Source organism: Artemia sp. Qi Xiang Cuo, chromosome 1 (assembly GCF_049724085.1).
Source record: "Artemia sp. Qi Xiang Cuo chromosome 1, ASM4972408v1, whole genome shotgun sequence".
Classification (NCBI taxonomy): Eukaryota; Metazoa; Arthropoda; class Branchiopoda; order Anostraca; family Artemiidae; genus Artemia; species Artemia sp. Qi Xiang Cuo.
In genome coordinates, this window is record NC_142794.1 from 36643248 (window position 1) to 36659653 (window position 16406).

Consider the following 16406-nt stretch of genomic DNA (forward strand, 5'->3'; position numbering starts at 1 on the left):
TGTAATTCTTTAAATTTCAAATATTTTGCCACTTGGCGATATACTGAGTTACTTGAAAGTAAGAAGCTGATAATCCTTAATCCTGAGATTAGGATTAAGAAAAATAAAAATCTTTGAAATGAATGCACTGGAAACTATAGCACAGGGATGGAATGGCCGAGAAAATGACAAATTAAGGCTCAAGACGTGAGATAGATTTAAAAAGTAAGTAATCTTAATAGATTTATTAAAGTAAAATAAGATCTGGTATAAGGAAAATTTTTATTGCTGTGGGTCACTTCAAATAAATTATCAAATTATAATACAAGAAATTAAGAGGTGTTCTGCAAGTGAGGGGACAAGCTCTTTAAAAAGAACCAGTGAAATTTCTGGAAGGTAACCACTCTAAATATTCCACTGCTAACTCTGTCTGCAAGGTCTTATTCCCATTTTGTGGTTAGAATTCAATGGTGATAGACTTTTACAAAGTTACTTAGTAGACAAAAATTAATAAACCATTCCAAAAACATAAGGCTGAATATAAACAGACTGACGGCACGCTGCAAAACTTTTTCTCTACGCTGGCGCGTCTTTTATCAGCGGCACGCCGCTAATAAATCGGCTTGATGTCGGGCTCTACATTCATGCTGTAAAAAAGTCTAGAATTGTGAAAAACGCTGGCAATATAGGGATGGTTACTTATTTTATAATGAATTCAAATACTTACAGCCTCAGATAATTCAGTCAAGGTTCTGTCCGTTTTAGATCAAAATACAGTTTATTTGCCTTCAAAATTTAAAATACAGGAAATGTTTATTCAATATCCATAAGAATAGGCATGTTCTGCAAGCAACCACCTCCATATGGAAAAAGAACGGTGCTGCATATAAAATAATTGCAGCTTGGTGAAATTTCCATATTTGGCTAAAATTTTGTGTGACAGCTGGTTTTCGGAAAGAATAGAACCTGCTGGACAGGTGTTTTGGCAGGGCTAGCTTCAACAAGAAACTGAGTAAAAAGTGGATTAATTTTACTGCCAGCCCTTGCAAAAGTAAATGGTACTGCTTTAGTAGCATTTTTGAGATGTACCAAAATAAAGGTAGTTTATTCACTTATTGGAAGCCATGTCTATCAGAAGGGAAGGTGCTTAATAGATATTCTTAAGAAATTTTTAGCAGGTTCAGACTCTAGGCTAATTGGACACAAGAAGCCAGTAGTCAAGCTAATGGTCATGATCAAGTAACCTAAGGCTAGTCACTTTGGTGAAACTGAATTTCTTCAAGTCTAGACAGCCTAGACTGGAGTTAGGCTAAAATCCACTGTTGGCTAGGCTACTCAGCCAATTACTAATCTTGGACAGACATAGCCTACTGATTTAAAAATATTTTTCCCATAGGCTACAGAGAAAACAGGTTCTTTATCTTGAATATTAGGTATTAATGTTTAGATAATTGGGATTGGTCAATAGGCTAGTTAGGACTAGGCTAGGCTGGATTGGCTGTCTACAATCTTAGAAAACTTCTGGTTTTTAACATTTAAACTTAGAAAAATAGTTACCCCTACAGTTCAGTCTATGGTATAGATGTATGAGCAGTCCACCACATAAGGAGACATGATAAGAAAACAATTCTTACTTCATAATATGCACAATAATCCTAGTTCCTATATTTTTCAGTGGGAGAACCTTTATCCTCACTTTTCAGTCAATATATACAAAATCATATTATTGATTTAGGACTAAAGTGAATACACCATTTGATGCCTTTTTTTATGCTGATTACAAATATAATAAGCATTTCTATTGGAAATTAATTTCAGCCCCCCCCCCCTAGAGAGGTCCCTTGAGGGGTAGGTTTGGTATAGCCTCTATAGGGGGGGGGGCTGAAATTCATTTCTGATAGAAATGCTTATTATATTTGTAATCAGAATAAAAAAAGGCATTGAATGGTGTATTCACTTTAGTCCTAACTCAATAATATGATTTTATATATATTGACTCACTTTTCTCTTGTATAAGTGTATGACCAGTCCTGGTCATAAGGAGACATGTTAAGAAAACAAGGCTAATTTTTACCAAATTATATTATTGACTTGCAAATAAAGTAAACATACCACTCAATGCTTTTTTTTATGCTCTTTCCAAATATAATAGGCTAATCATTTTTGTCAGAAATGAATTTTGGTCAATATCTACGAATTCATATTATTGAGGAAGGACAGAAGGTAATACACCATTCCATACCTTTTTTTATGATTATTACGAATATAATAAGCTTTTCTATCGGAAATTAATTTCAGCCCCCCCCCCTAATTATGCCCCTTACGGATTAGGTTAGGTTAGGTATTGCCAATATAGGGGGGGTGGGGGCTGAAATTAATTTCCGATAGAAATGCTTTGGCTATTATATTTGTAATCAGCATAAAAAATGGCATCAAATGGTGTATTCACTTTATTCCTAACTCTATAATATGATTTCATAGATATTGACCTGAATTTTACCCCTACCCCTATTTATACCAATTCAGGGTATATATTTGCACATTAGGGGGTTGGGGTAAATTTTATTTCTGATTTAAATGAGAGGTAAGATTAAACTTTCCCCCACCCCCCTAATGTGCAAATATATACCCTGAATCGGTATATTGGGGTGGGGGCTAAAATTAATTTCCAACAAAAAAGATTATTATATTCATAAAGAGCATAAAAAGGGCATCAAGTGGTATATTCACTTTGTTTGTAAGTTAATAATATGATTTTGTAAAAATTTACTGAAAACAATTCTTGCTTCATAATATAGCCTACCTACTTATCCTAGTTAACATATATTCAAGGGGGGGGGGACCTTTACCCTCACTTCTTTCCCTGTTGTGCATTTTTTTTTTAATTGTGAAAAATTAACAGATTTCACTGTATTTATCTGTTTAAATATTTTGTATATGAAAGTTAAACACCATCATTGCCCATCTATTGAAAAAATATAAATAGGCTAATATTGATAAATTTAGGTTATGTTAGTTTAGGTTAGATAGATGGCTCTTTGGTGGTTTGTTTTAAAACAATTTTCAAGACTCAGAGAATTGACATAAATATTGAAAAAGGTGATTAAAAAACTGGAAAGATAAGGAAAATAGTGAGGATAAGGGTTCTCCCCTGGAAAATGTGGTAACTAGGATTATTATGCATATTATGATGTAAGAATTGTTTTCTTAACATGTCTCCTTATGACCAGGACTGGTCATACACTTCTACTTTCTCTTCTTTTTTTTCAGTTTGTCTAAGAAATTCATGAATTTCTTAGAACCTATATATTAATAGAGTATATACCTCCATGCCCCTAACCCTAATTTGTAAATATATACCCTGAATTGCATTCTGAATCTAAATATAACCTTCATTGCATCACAAATGAACTTTACCCCCACCCCCATGTAAATATATAGACTACCCTGATTTGGATATATTTAGGGGTGGGGGGGGGTGAAATTCATTGTTGATACAAATGAAGGTTATATTTAGATTCAGAATGCCATTCTGGGTATACATTTTCACATTAGACAGGTGGGGCTATATACTCTGTTAATATATAGGTTCTAAGAAATTCATGAATTTCTTAGAAAAAGTGGAAAAACCTGGAAAGAAATGAAGATAAAGGTTTTCCTGCTGCAAAATATATTAATTAGGGTTATGGTGCATACCCTTGCAGGGGGTATGCAAAGGTCCCAAAATTAATTTAGTCTACATCTTTAAATCTTTTTTCTGACTCAGTTCCAACATTTTCCTCAAAATCAGATAACCCATTGTACATAATTTCAGACTCATTTTCAAAACTTTGGCTTTCAGTAACCCGCTAATTTTTCTCCATAGCTGTAAGGTCTTGTTCACTTTTGCTTTCAGTAACCTGCTAATTTTTCTCCATAGTCATAAGGTCTTGATCAGTTCAGTCACAGACAATTTGAACCCAGCAATTTCATTATCTTGTCATCTGTTGAAACACAAAGTTTGTGAATTGTGGTTGAAAACAAAGATAGATGGATTCCTGATCAGGAATAACAAGAAGCCAAATGATGGTACCCCAAACTCAGAACCTGCACCTAAGAAGAAAAAATATGACAAATCATGTTCAGTCAAAGTGTGTCAATATTTGTCAGAATACCTAGGGCTCAAATTTAGTGTGACAAAGTCTGACCCAGTGAATGCAAACTGCATTCTTTGTGGTCAAGTCTTGGCCAACAGCTCCATGAAACCTGCGCATATGAACTGGCATCTCAGTAATATGCACCCTTCTCATGTCGGTAAGCCAATAGAGTTTTTCAAGCATAAACAAGAAGCATTTGCTAGTAACTGTTGGGAAATTGCAAAAGTGGCATCATTTTCTTCCAAGGCTCTCCAGGCTTCATATGCTGTGTCCTATTTAATTGAGAACCTTCTTCCAGCAATTGGTTAAATTGTATGGTACTGCAGAGTACCATCATAGGAGGATCCTCTTCAGGAGGACAACTGCAAAAGGGCAGAAGATCCAGAATTGGCCAACAGCCTTTGTAAGTTGACAGAGAGGACTGGCTTGCCACCATCAATGAATCAGCCAAGAAACCATATCTTTTCAAAATATGAATATGAACACAGGCTCAAAAGATCAAAGTAGAAGTGCTACTGCATCTGGGGAAACCAATGACCTTTGCAATTTGATGCCAATATGGAATGGGAATAATGAATATGAATTTTGCTACTGTGTACAGGGAAGCCAACAACCATCATAGGCCTAGGATGACTCCCAGATGGGATGAGAGTTTAATATTGGCAAAAAACACTCTCAATATTGGTACACTAAATACCCGGACTTTAGCTAAACCTGGCAAAATTGATCTGGTATTGAAAGAGATTGATAGATACAAGTGGGATATAGTCAGTATGTCTGAAATGCACCTTCCTTGAATTGGATATGAAAACATCCTTGGAACCACTTTCCTACTGTCAGGACATACTGATGGTGTTCATTGGCAGGGTGTTGGCTTCATTCTCTCTCTGGCCACCAAAAGGTCATTAATGAACTTTACTCCTGTATCGGAAAGAAAAGCAACCATCTGCCTGAAAGGGCCCATCAAAAATCTCTCAGTCATCCAGATATATGCTCCAGATTCAGCCCAAAGTGAAGAGGAGTGCAACCAATTCTACTTCCAGCTTCAAAGCATCACTGACCAGATCCCAAAGAATGATATACTTATTGTGTTGGGCAACTTTAATGTGATAGTTGGCAGTTGCCATGCTGGTCAAGAAGGTGTCATGGGCCTACACAGACATGGCCGTCTTAATGCAAGGGGAGAATGGCTTATTGACTCCTGCAGGGAGAATGAACTCTACATCACCAATACCACCTTTAAGCACAGACACTGCCAAAAGGTAACATGGAGATCCCCTAATGGAGTTACCAAAAGTATGATCAACTATGTCCTGATATCCAAATGTTGGAAGTCATCTGTAATGGACACTGTTGCACTCCCTGGTGGAGATTTTGACTCGGACCACACACTCCTGATATCCATTTTCTAGCTGAGGTTAAAATGTCTTCCAAAAATCCCAAGATTCCAAACAAAACCCCTCCAAGACCCCACCAAAAAAGCCACATACAACTCAAGCCTGTCTACAAAATTCCATGACATCCTGAGGGCATCCACTCTACTACCAACTCCCAAAAAGATCAATTGCTTGGCTAAACATGCCACCTCAGCAATCCTCAAGACTGCAAGCGATATCCTTGGTAGAAAAGCCAAAGACAAAAAGCCTTGGATCACTGAAGAAATAATTCGATTATGTGACCAGAAACGCCTACATAACAACAAATCTGACCAAAACAGCTGAGATACCTACAAACGTCTCAAACGGAAAGTTGAGCATGAAATCAGGAAGGCATTCTGCAACCATATTGGTGAAAATTGCAAAGACTGTGAAACCCAGTTCATGAAAAGCAACAGCCACAAGCTCTTTAAAACAGTCAGCAAGCTATCCTTCAAAAAAGATCCATCAATGCCTGTAATCCTAGACAAGCAGGGGAACAACATCAATGACGCCAAAATGAAGCTCAAACAATGGAAGGAATACTTTGAGGAGAAACTGAACCCTGAAGTAATGACCAACCCAAATGTCCTAAACTCCTTCCCAATCATAGATTGAGACCCCCTTCACCCCTACTTAGAAGCAAGACAAAAGTGGCCATAGAATCCCTAAAGCAAGGCAAAGCTCCGGGGACAGACAGTGTCACTGCTGAACTGATAAATGTTGGTTCAGAAGATGTCAACCTATACCACAGTCTTGTATCAGCCACCTGGTCTACTGGACATGTCCTGCAGCAGTGGTGCAAGGCAGCAATAGCCCCAATACACAAAAAAGGCTTGAAGAAAGAATTTGAAAATAACTGACCCATCAGCCTCACAACCCACCAAACCAAAATCCTGACCAAGATCCTGCTCTGCAGAATTCAAGCAATCACCACCTCTGTTCTTGGCAAGTATCAAGCTGGCTTTTGATCAGAACAATCAACTATTGACCAGATCTTTACTGTGTGTCAGCTGATGGAATGGTTCATCAAGTTTAACAGAGCTTCCAACAGGCCTTTGACCTAATATGGAGGAAAGGCTTGTGGCATATTCTAAGACACTACAGTGTCCCATATGAAATAGTCAGAATCACTGAGTACATGTACAATCAATTCAAAAGTCAAATACTAACCACTGGTGGGCTCCCTGGTGAATTCCCAACAACTTCTGGAGTCCTGCCAGGATGCATCCTCTTGCCACACTTGTTTAACCTGTTTCTGCGTGCCAACCTCTCCCTGATACCTGTCAAATATGGAACCAGAATTGGAGGAATCCTAATTGACAAACTAGCATATGCAGATGATATTGACCTGATGTCCACTACCACCCAAGAACTCCAGAGTCAGGCTGACTACATCTCCTAAGCAACACAGCCGTTTGTTATGCAGATTAATGCAAACAAGACCAAAATCATGGTCACATCACAACAGGAGACACATCACAACAGGAGATAACAAAGCCCCCCCACAATAGTAATAGATGGTGGACAAGTGGAAACAGTGGATAAATTCCTTTACCTTGGCAGGTTTTTGATGGCTGACAACTGTCGACATTAAACGCCACCTTGGTCTTGCCAGCTCTAGCTTCAAAAGACTATCAAAGATCTGGAAATCTAGCCACCTTTCAAACCATCTTAAAGTGCATCTATTCAACAGTCTGATCATACCCATTGCTCTGTATGGGTGTGAAACCTGGACACTAAAAGCTGAAAACAAGTGCAACCTCCTTGCATTTGAAATGATATGTCTGCACCAGATAGCCAAGATCAGATATACTGACCATGTCACAAATGAAGAAGGCTGAAGTTGCAAGACACTATCCTGATCAAAATCCGAAAACAGCAGCTGCGCTGGTTTGGCCAGGTAAAGCAAATAAATCCGAAGCACCTGCCCAAGATCGCGCTGAAGGGACAACTGAAGGACTTCGACCATGGGGAAGACTGCGCAAAAGGTGGATCAAAAACTTTGACTGACAATGCATTGCCCAACTATCCCAAACTGCGCTTGACAGAACAGCATATCAAGCCCAATAAAGCTGGTAATAAAGCAGCAAATAAAGCTGGTAAATTCATTGAGCATATGACTTCAAATAATAATGAATTAGCTGTTGCTACCCCTCCAAACCTGAATACATATTTCAACCCCAAAAGTGGCAGATTCTCCACAATTGACCTCCAAATTTTGTCATTAATTTTCTTGGGTAAAATTTTCATAGATAAAATTGATAGTCTATGTACTGACCACTTTGCTGTAGTTTGCTCCCTAGATGAACCTTCTGAAACTTTATCTCATACTTCCAAATAAATCAGCACTAAAGCAAATTGGTCTATGTTCCAAAATAAGCTAAATGATGAAATTACAAGTTTCACCCAAATTTCATGCATTTCTAACACAGCAGTTGACAGACATGATGAAACCTTCACATCTTTACTGATAAATACAGCTAATCATGCTAGCCCCAGGACAACACATAAGAAAACATTCACTGAACAAATTCCTAAAGCATTGTGGACAAAGGAGTACCTAAATAAATGGAAAATAAAAAAGGCAGCTAGGACAGAATTCATAAAAAAACCATCACCTACTACATATTTAAAAAAATTGCAAGCAGAATCTAATCTAAAAAGGACTATAATAGATGCTAAATATAAATACTGGAATAATTTTGCAAATAGTCTCTCCAGAGAAACACATGAGCCAATTATACATAAAGTCATAAGCCATATCTGTGGGAAACAGACTTCCCCCGACCCACTCCTGTATGAGCTTATACATAATAATACCCATTATGACAATGATAATGAAAAAGCTAACCTATTTGCAACTCTTTTTGTTAATAAGCTAACATCAAATAATCAGAGCAAACTGTCCAAGATTCCTAAGAATCAAAGTTACCAACCCTTCCCAGGATCCATTTACAAACCTCATTCATGTTCGATACTGGAATTGAATAATGCAATATCTCGTATTAAAGCTAAAACTAGTGGCAGCTATGATAATATACACCCTACATGGAAAAAGAAAATCACACCTTCATACAAACAAGAACTGCTAAATTGTTATAATCACACTTGGGCATCTTCTATGTTCCCCAATATATGGAAATGTTTGTCCCTCCTACCAATCCTAAAGAAAAATAAACCCAAAGATAACCCTGAGTCTTATAGGCCCATAATGATTACTCCTGTGATGGGGAAAATAATGGAGAAAATGATCTATCACAGACTCCTCTGGTTTGTTGAAAAAAATAATATGGTCCCTCACACTCAAACTGGATTCAGGATACACCACTCCTCAACAGATGCTTTTTTTGCGAACAAATGCAATAAATGAATCTTTCTCAAAAAATAATGTCCTAGTTGCAGCTTTCCTAGATTTTGAAGGGCAGATTTTGCAGCTTTCCTTTTAAACAAACTTGCAAACCTTGGAGTACCCCCTAAGCTAGTATCTTTTATTAAATCCTTCATAGAAGTGCGAAGTTTCATCGTTTGTGTTGGTTCAGCCTCTTCACCCCAAAAGACAATAACCAAAGGCCTACCTCAGGGAGCAGTCCTTAGTTGCCTCCTATTTGCCCTATATCTCTCGGATATGAACATACCCCACACGAATCTACAATATGCTAATGATCTGGTGCTATGGTCATCTGGCAACATCTTTCAGATAGCACAGTCAAATATGCAAAAGTCACTTTTCCAGTTTGAAAAATTCTCTCAACATTCAGATTTACCCATTGCACCCACCAAGTCAAAAATAATCCAATTTCACCGGAAGCGAAACCATGTTAATGCAAAACTAACTCTAAATAAAACAACTATTCCAGAAGATAATCATATTAATTACCTAGGTCTCATGCTTGACCAAAAACTTAATTTCCACCTCCACATTTCAAACACAATAAAAATATGCTAGAGAAAAACAAATATACTAAAAAGACTTCTTTCCACTCCCTGGGGTTGTAAGGAGAAAACCTTACTCCAGGTTTATAAATCACATATAAGACCTAATATTGACTATGGGCTCATCATCTATGGTGCATGTGCAAAGACCCAGGTGCAAAAAATTGAAACAATACAAAATGATATAATATGCCTCATATTTGGTCTTAGGAAACCCACAAGCACTAAGTTTCTGCTTATGGAGAGTTGATTAACAACAATAAGGGAGAGACATAGCTTTCTCTTGACAAAACATCTTACAAAAATTGAATCGAATAGCTCACACACACTACATAGTTGGTTAAGAAATCCAGCCATGTATAGAGGCATTGCAGATGAGTATGCCAATATCCAGAAGAAGTTCCCTATACCAGCAAAGTCTATTGCATCCACTTTCCCCCAATCCCCCCCATGGAATTGGCCAAGTCCCATAATAAATAATGACTTCTCAAAGTGGAATAAAGATTTAACCCCCATTGCTTTTGTCCAGAAAAAATTTGCAGAACTTAATACAATTACCTATAAAAATCACTTCCAAATATTTGTTGATGGGTCAAAAATGAATGAGAAGGTTGCCAGTGGTGTTTTCCTTCCTCACCTGAAAATTGCAATGGGCGAGAGATTATTTAATAATTTATCTATAATGTCTGCTGAGTTAAATGCCATAATCATGGCATTAGAACACCTTAAGGTAAACCAACCTTTGATTGCAAATTCAAATAATATTATCATATATTCCGACTCTCTATTAAGCCTTGACTGGCTGGCCTCAGCTCCTCAATTTAAGTTGGACATTGGCACTTATCCTTGTCACAGTATTATAGATAATCGTGCTTCAAGTGGCATAAGAACTTATTTTCAGTACATTCCTAGCCCCTCTGGCATAAGTGGTAATCATCAGGTTGATGAAATAGCAAAAAATGCTATAAATATTGACCAGCCAAGTGGGAGACCAATCCCAATTAGAGATATGTACCGATGGAGGCTATCAGATATTGATTTTAATAACATTAATCCTATCCTTTTACCCTTTCTAAATAAGTATCTTTCTAAAATTTTTCATAGAATTCGTTCTGGAACAAATGGACTAAGTTTTTTTGCATTCTCGTATAAGTTTCCGAATTTTAGTAGTTCATTCCTCCTATGCCGTCTTTGCACGCATTGTAATATGAATAATGAAACAATTGAACATTGCCTATTTGAATGTAATATGCTGACGTCTGCACAATACAGCTTGCTTTGCAAACTGTTAAAATGCTTCAAACACCACAAAATATCACTATCAGCCAAGAGCCTAGCCAACTATACCTGCACACAGAGCACAGAAATCGATATCTATCATCTTATATTTGAACTCCTTGAGTCAAAAGATCTACTGAAAGATATCTGAGAATATCTAATAAATAAGAGACAACCAAGCCAGTAGCTCTGTAGCCCACAGAGTGAAGCAAAAAGAAAAGGGCTAAATAGTACTAACTGAATAGCCCGCCTGCTGTGAATTAGAAGAAGAAAGAAGCCCTAGTTCATCAGATTCTGGAAGGAGTGGCCCCAAGATGTCCCATGAGGATGTATGGGAATTAAGTAAGTAAGTATTAATTTAGTTGCAAAACAAAAAATCTGCACACCATTGCCAAAAGTCTGATATTACCAGCACTAGTGAAAGTGAGTGAAATAATATTTGATACAAAAACTACTACTGCCCTTTAGTCTATGCCTGTGTTGAACAATACTGTTTCAAGAAGGACAGGAGAAGAACTATTCAAGGTGATTGGTAAATTCTTTGCAGAAAGGGGTATCTTGTGGGAATGGTGTCTATCAGTTTGTAGTGATGGGGCTGCCATTCTAACAGGGAAGAATAATTGGCTCATGGCCTGGATAAGGAGAAAAATACAAAGGTGAAGTGGTTGCACTGCATCATCCACAGGCAAGCTCTTGTATCGAAAAGGATGAACGCACATCTGTACAAGAACCTCGACGAGACTGTGAAAGTGATAAACTTCATCAAAGCCCAACCACTGAACTCAAGACTGTCCAAGTTGCTCTGCCAAGAGATGGGTTTAGAACATCAACATTCACTTCTGCACACAGAAGTTTGCTGGCTGTCGTGTGGGAAGATATTAAACAGAGTTTTTGAGCTTTGACAAAAAGTTCATATGTTTCTTCTGGAGCAAAAGTCTGCATTCAGTTCACTTTTTGAAAACCAGGACTGGGTTTGCAGGCTGGCCTATCTTGTGGATGTTTTTGACAAACTGAATGACTTGAATCTCTCAATGCAAGGTTTCCAGATGGACGAACTCTCCCTGATTTCGAAGATGTGTGCTTTTGTCAAGAAATTGGAGTTCTGGCTTAAAAAGGCTCAAAGAAACAGCATTAGTGTCTTCTCTACCCTTGACAAGTTTGTGAACGATAGTGAAATTAATAACCTCAACACAATCTGTGATTGTATTTAGAAACATCTGACAAAGTTGTGAGATGAACTTGTGTCAAATTTCCCATCGATTATGACCCAAGATAGAACCCAGGATTGGATCCAAAATCCATTTATTGGAGACGTGACCTCAAGCTCTGGCCTTAGTGACAAGCTTACAGAGAATCTGATTGAACTTGCCTGTAATGGTGCTGTTGAGCTGAAATTCCAAAATGTAACTGTTTCCCAGTTTTGGATAGAGGTGAAAGCAGAATACAAGGAACTAAGTGAAATCGCCATGTCTGTTTTGTTGCCATTTGGATCCACTTACCTTTGTGAAGTGTCATTTTCGGCAATGTCATTGATCAAAACCAAACACAGAAACAGACTGAGTGTACAAAATGACCTTATAATTGCTGTTAGTGACACCAGGCCAAGGTTTGGTAATATTTAAGGTAAAAAGCAGTCTCAAGTTTCTCATTGATTTTGTACATACTTTTACACATTTGTGCACCATCATATATGACAATAAATCGCGTGTTATTGAAAATCTAATTTTAGTTAAGAGAAAATTTAGTTGAGAAAAACGATTCTCAAGAATGGGGTATGCAACCCTTTTGGGCCTTGATTAGGGGCATGTAGAACGAAAAAGGTTGAAAACCACTGTTCTAGACCTTTCCACAAAAATGAAAAGCTCTAAGACAATGATCAGGTGTTTGACTACTGCAAATTGAGTTTTTAAAGACAAAAAAGAAAATCGATCATCAGGTAAATAGACCAACTGCAATATTTGCAGACTAAAAAACACACTATTACTATCTTTTCTGATTGGTATATATATAAATTTTACAAGAGTTAGAAGAAGATGGCTATTTTTCTTGTCCTTAGCAATTGTTTGGCTGAGTAGACTGTGTCCAATCATGATTAGGCAATTATTACAGTTAAACCCAGCTAATATATTTTTTCTATTTGTGTTTTTCTTTTTACATTAATAAAATTTATCTGATAGTAAGTTTTTATATTGGCATATGTATTTCGGGTACTTGTGTATTATATGCCACTCAAGTTTACCCTGTGTAAAACTCAAGAACAAACCAGTTTCTTTGTTAGTTTCTTTCAGCTTAGTGTGAGACAAGACAAAGAGAAGTGACAGAATAGATTAGAAAATTAAAATTTGGGCTATATATTTGCACATTAGGGGTAGGGGGGGTGTTGGTAAATTATTTGAACAGTTTGAAGTTAGAAAACAATTCTTACTTCATAATATGCAGAATAATTGTACCTAACACATTTTGCATGCAGAGCCACTATACTTTACCCCCTCCCCCTCCATAATGTGCAAATATATAGCCCAAATTTGTTTCTAAAGTATTAGATTTTCATCATATTTTGGGATATTTTATTAGGATTGAGCATCAAAGAAACAGGTTCTAATTAGATGAAGCCCTTTGTGGCATATAATACACAAGTACTGTATTTCCAATTTAGTTTAATAGATGTTTCTGAAAATTCTTTATTTGCCCTTTATATTCCAAAAGAATTATGTTTTTTGTTTTTTTTTAATTGAGGTAGGGCTAGGAAGTACTCAGTAGATTTATCAGGCAGTTAGAGTTTTATGAACTGTAAGTAAGAAGTAACTTAGGCCAAAAGTAACTAAAAAAAAAAAAAAAAAAAAAAAAAAAAAAAAAAAATGATAGCAGTTAAAACATCAAAGAATTGGTTTTTATGCTGACTCCTAATATAAAACTCACCAAGTTTAATGTTACTTATTAAGAGGCACAAGCCAGAGAATATTTGCCTGATTATTAAAAAAGGGGACAAACACCCCTACAATGACAAGCAATTCTGACACCATTAGGTCCAACATATCAGAGAACCCACATGTAGATTTTTTCAGCTCCTATCTGCAAAAATTCAAAATTTTGCTTTATTTTCCCAAAAGAAAGATCATGGATGTATGTTTATTTGTTGTTTTAGTAAAATTCCACTTTAGCTACTTTTTGGTATCTTGGAAAGGGGTTAGATTAGTAAAATGAAACTTTCAGGGATGGGTCTATAGTCTAAAGTATGTCCGGGAAGGTATTTTGAAGTGCCTACCTCCACCCCTTCTCCCACTAGAGGGCCCTTACATTTGATGACCATTAAAAATCTTTGTGTTATAAAAGTGAAACCTTGAAAACAGATCATCTACTTAAACAAAGTACAACAAAAATGTTTTCAGCTTCACAACTTTGCTCAATCCCAATTTATGATGTTTCAAAGATCTGCAAATACATTTCCCAAATTTAGAAAAAAAAACCCATTGATATGGCTTAAAATTCTACCCAAATAACAGGAATTGTATTTTAAGAACTAAAACCAGAGAAAAAGAAACCAATAACTGAAAATTAAGGTAAAATTTTGTTTTGTCAAAGTTTCAACCTGTCAAGTAGGCAAATTTCTATGACTTAGAAATCAGAAGAGAGTTAACATCGAAGCTTGGAAATACTTTCCCAGAGTATGTTTTTAACCCTGGATTCATTACTGAAAGTTTCATTTTCCTAACCTAACCCCTTTCCAAGATAGCGAAAAGTAGCTAAACTAGAATGTTACCAATGTTTTTTTCTCCAAGGGGTGATGGGGTAAAAAAAAAACTATAAACAAACTATAAATGGTCTGAAACTGATCACTTAAATGCCCAGGGTATTGACGTTTGAGAGATAAAACATTTGTTCCTAAAAAGTAATATGAGAGAGAGAGAGTGATAAGCTTTTATTTTCACCAAAATTTTCATTGCACTGCCAAATTTCTTTGGTATAGTCACATTAAGCGAATAGTCATATTAAGCAAATACATTAAAAACACTGATCAACCCTCCTGATTTCCGTTATACATTTTTACAAAACGAGGTATAAAACCTTTTGCTAACTGCTGATGGGCACAGCATGCCAGCTGAAGTTTGTGGATTGGGTGGATCAGAGATTTTCTTCCAGAATCCATGCAGAGTTTCTCTCTTCTTTTTTTTCAGAGTTTGCATTTTAAACTTTGTCAGCAGCTCTTCATACAACATTTCTGCCTGCTTTGATACTATCATTAGAGCTCTTTTCTGAACTCTTTTGAGCCTGGTGCTTTGCTCAGCCGTCAGTCCAAAATGCCATACAGGAGCTGTATATTCTAGAATTACATGAGTAAAAGATGTAAATATTCGGAGGAGGTGATCTGGAGGGGTGCCATGTTTTGACATAAGCTTGAGCATCTGCAGCCCAGCACTACCCCTTTTTACTAGACTCAATGTGTTTGCTTCCTCTTTTGAATCACTGGTAATAATAACTCCCAAGACTTTAATCTTCCTGACTTTAAGAGAATCAGAGATAGTTGGTGGTAAATTTGGTTCCGAAGAATTTAAAAATGCAATAGTTGAAATAGGAGATTTACTGTCATATTTGAACTGGAAGCTTTAGTCTTCATGCTATCAATTAAAATTTGAGCTTTGCTACATTCATTTGCTTCACAAATTTCTCCAAGGGTAAGGTTGTCAACATATTTCCAGCTGTCTTCACAATCATTAGCAATATCATTGATCATAACTAGAAAAAGGATAGGACCCAGAAAGGTAGATTGAGGCACACCAAAAAAAAACTGGCTCAGGTTCAAAGAAAGACTTCCTATATTTTAAACTTTGAAACCTTTTTATTAAAAAACTCTGAATGATTTTCACAACAGCAGGATTCACTCTAAAATCAATCAAAAGCTTAGAAATTAAAATGTTATGATCAATCAAATCGAAACCCTTTTTAAAATCAATTGTTATTAAGTTTAGCCATTTACCAGGTTCATCGACATACTTAAAAATAAAATGTAAAAGACTGACTAAATAATGGAATGTTGATGTATTCTTTTTGCTACCATACTGATGAGGATCAAGGAGGGGTTCAACTTCAGCTTTTGGCCAATTTGCTACAAAACTTTTGTACATTTTGCTGAAGAAGGGGGTCAAAGGGATTGGCTTCACACCATTGAAATTAAGTTCAGTATCTTTTTTAGGGATTGGAGTAACATACCCTGTTTTCCATATCTATGGGTAAACTGAAGAAGTTGAAATGCAATTAAAAATTTGTTTTAGGGTATTAGTCAATTTTTCAGGAAATGCTTTTATAACTTTAATCAGAATATTTATGGGAGTTATACTAATTTGTTCAAGTTTCTTTATTTTACTAAAAACTTGATCCTCAGAAATAGTAGGTAAAGGTACGCCATCATCTGGAATTTTCTGATACTCTTGGTTTGTTTTATTTACATCAAGAGGCAGCAAAGACTGGATTATTCTGGCCAAATGACCATTTAACTGGTTAGCAACTGTTTCATCATTAGAATCATAGGCAGCACAATCGTGCTGCCTAAGTAAAGAACAATGTTGGCACAATGTATTATTTATTTGTTGTTTTTTTTTGTTCTAGACCAGGGCACTTTGTATTGAAGGAGTTGTTGTAGAAACTTCGAAAAGGGGTCATTTGA

At 36.5% G+C, this 16406-nt stretch overlaps 1 protein-coding gene across 1 annotated transcript in view; it reads left to right on the plus strand.

Moving 5' to 3' along the window:
* Window positions 1–928: 928 nt before the first annotated feature.
* The window catches only part of LOC148956253 (dual specificity mitogen-activated protein kinase kinase 4-like), a 59138-nt gene continuing 43660 nt past the window's right edge, over window positions 929–16406 (plus strand). The window contains exon 1 of the mRNA XM_089100828.1: window positions 929–1078. Coding sequence (XP_088956954.1) covers window positions 1063–1078 — 16 coding nt within the window. The 5' untranslated portion in view covers window positions 929–1062. The remainder of the gene's footprint in view (window positions 1079–16406) is intronic.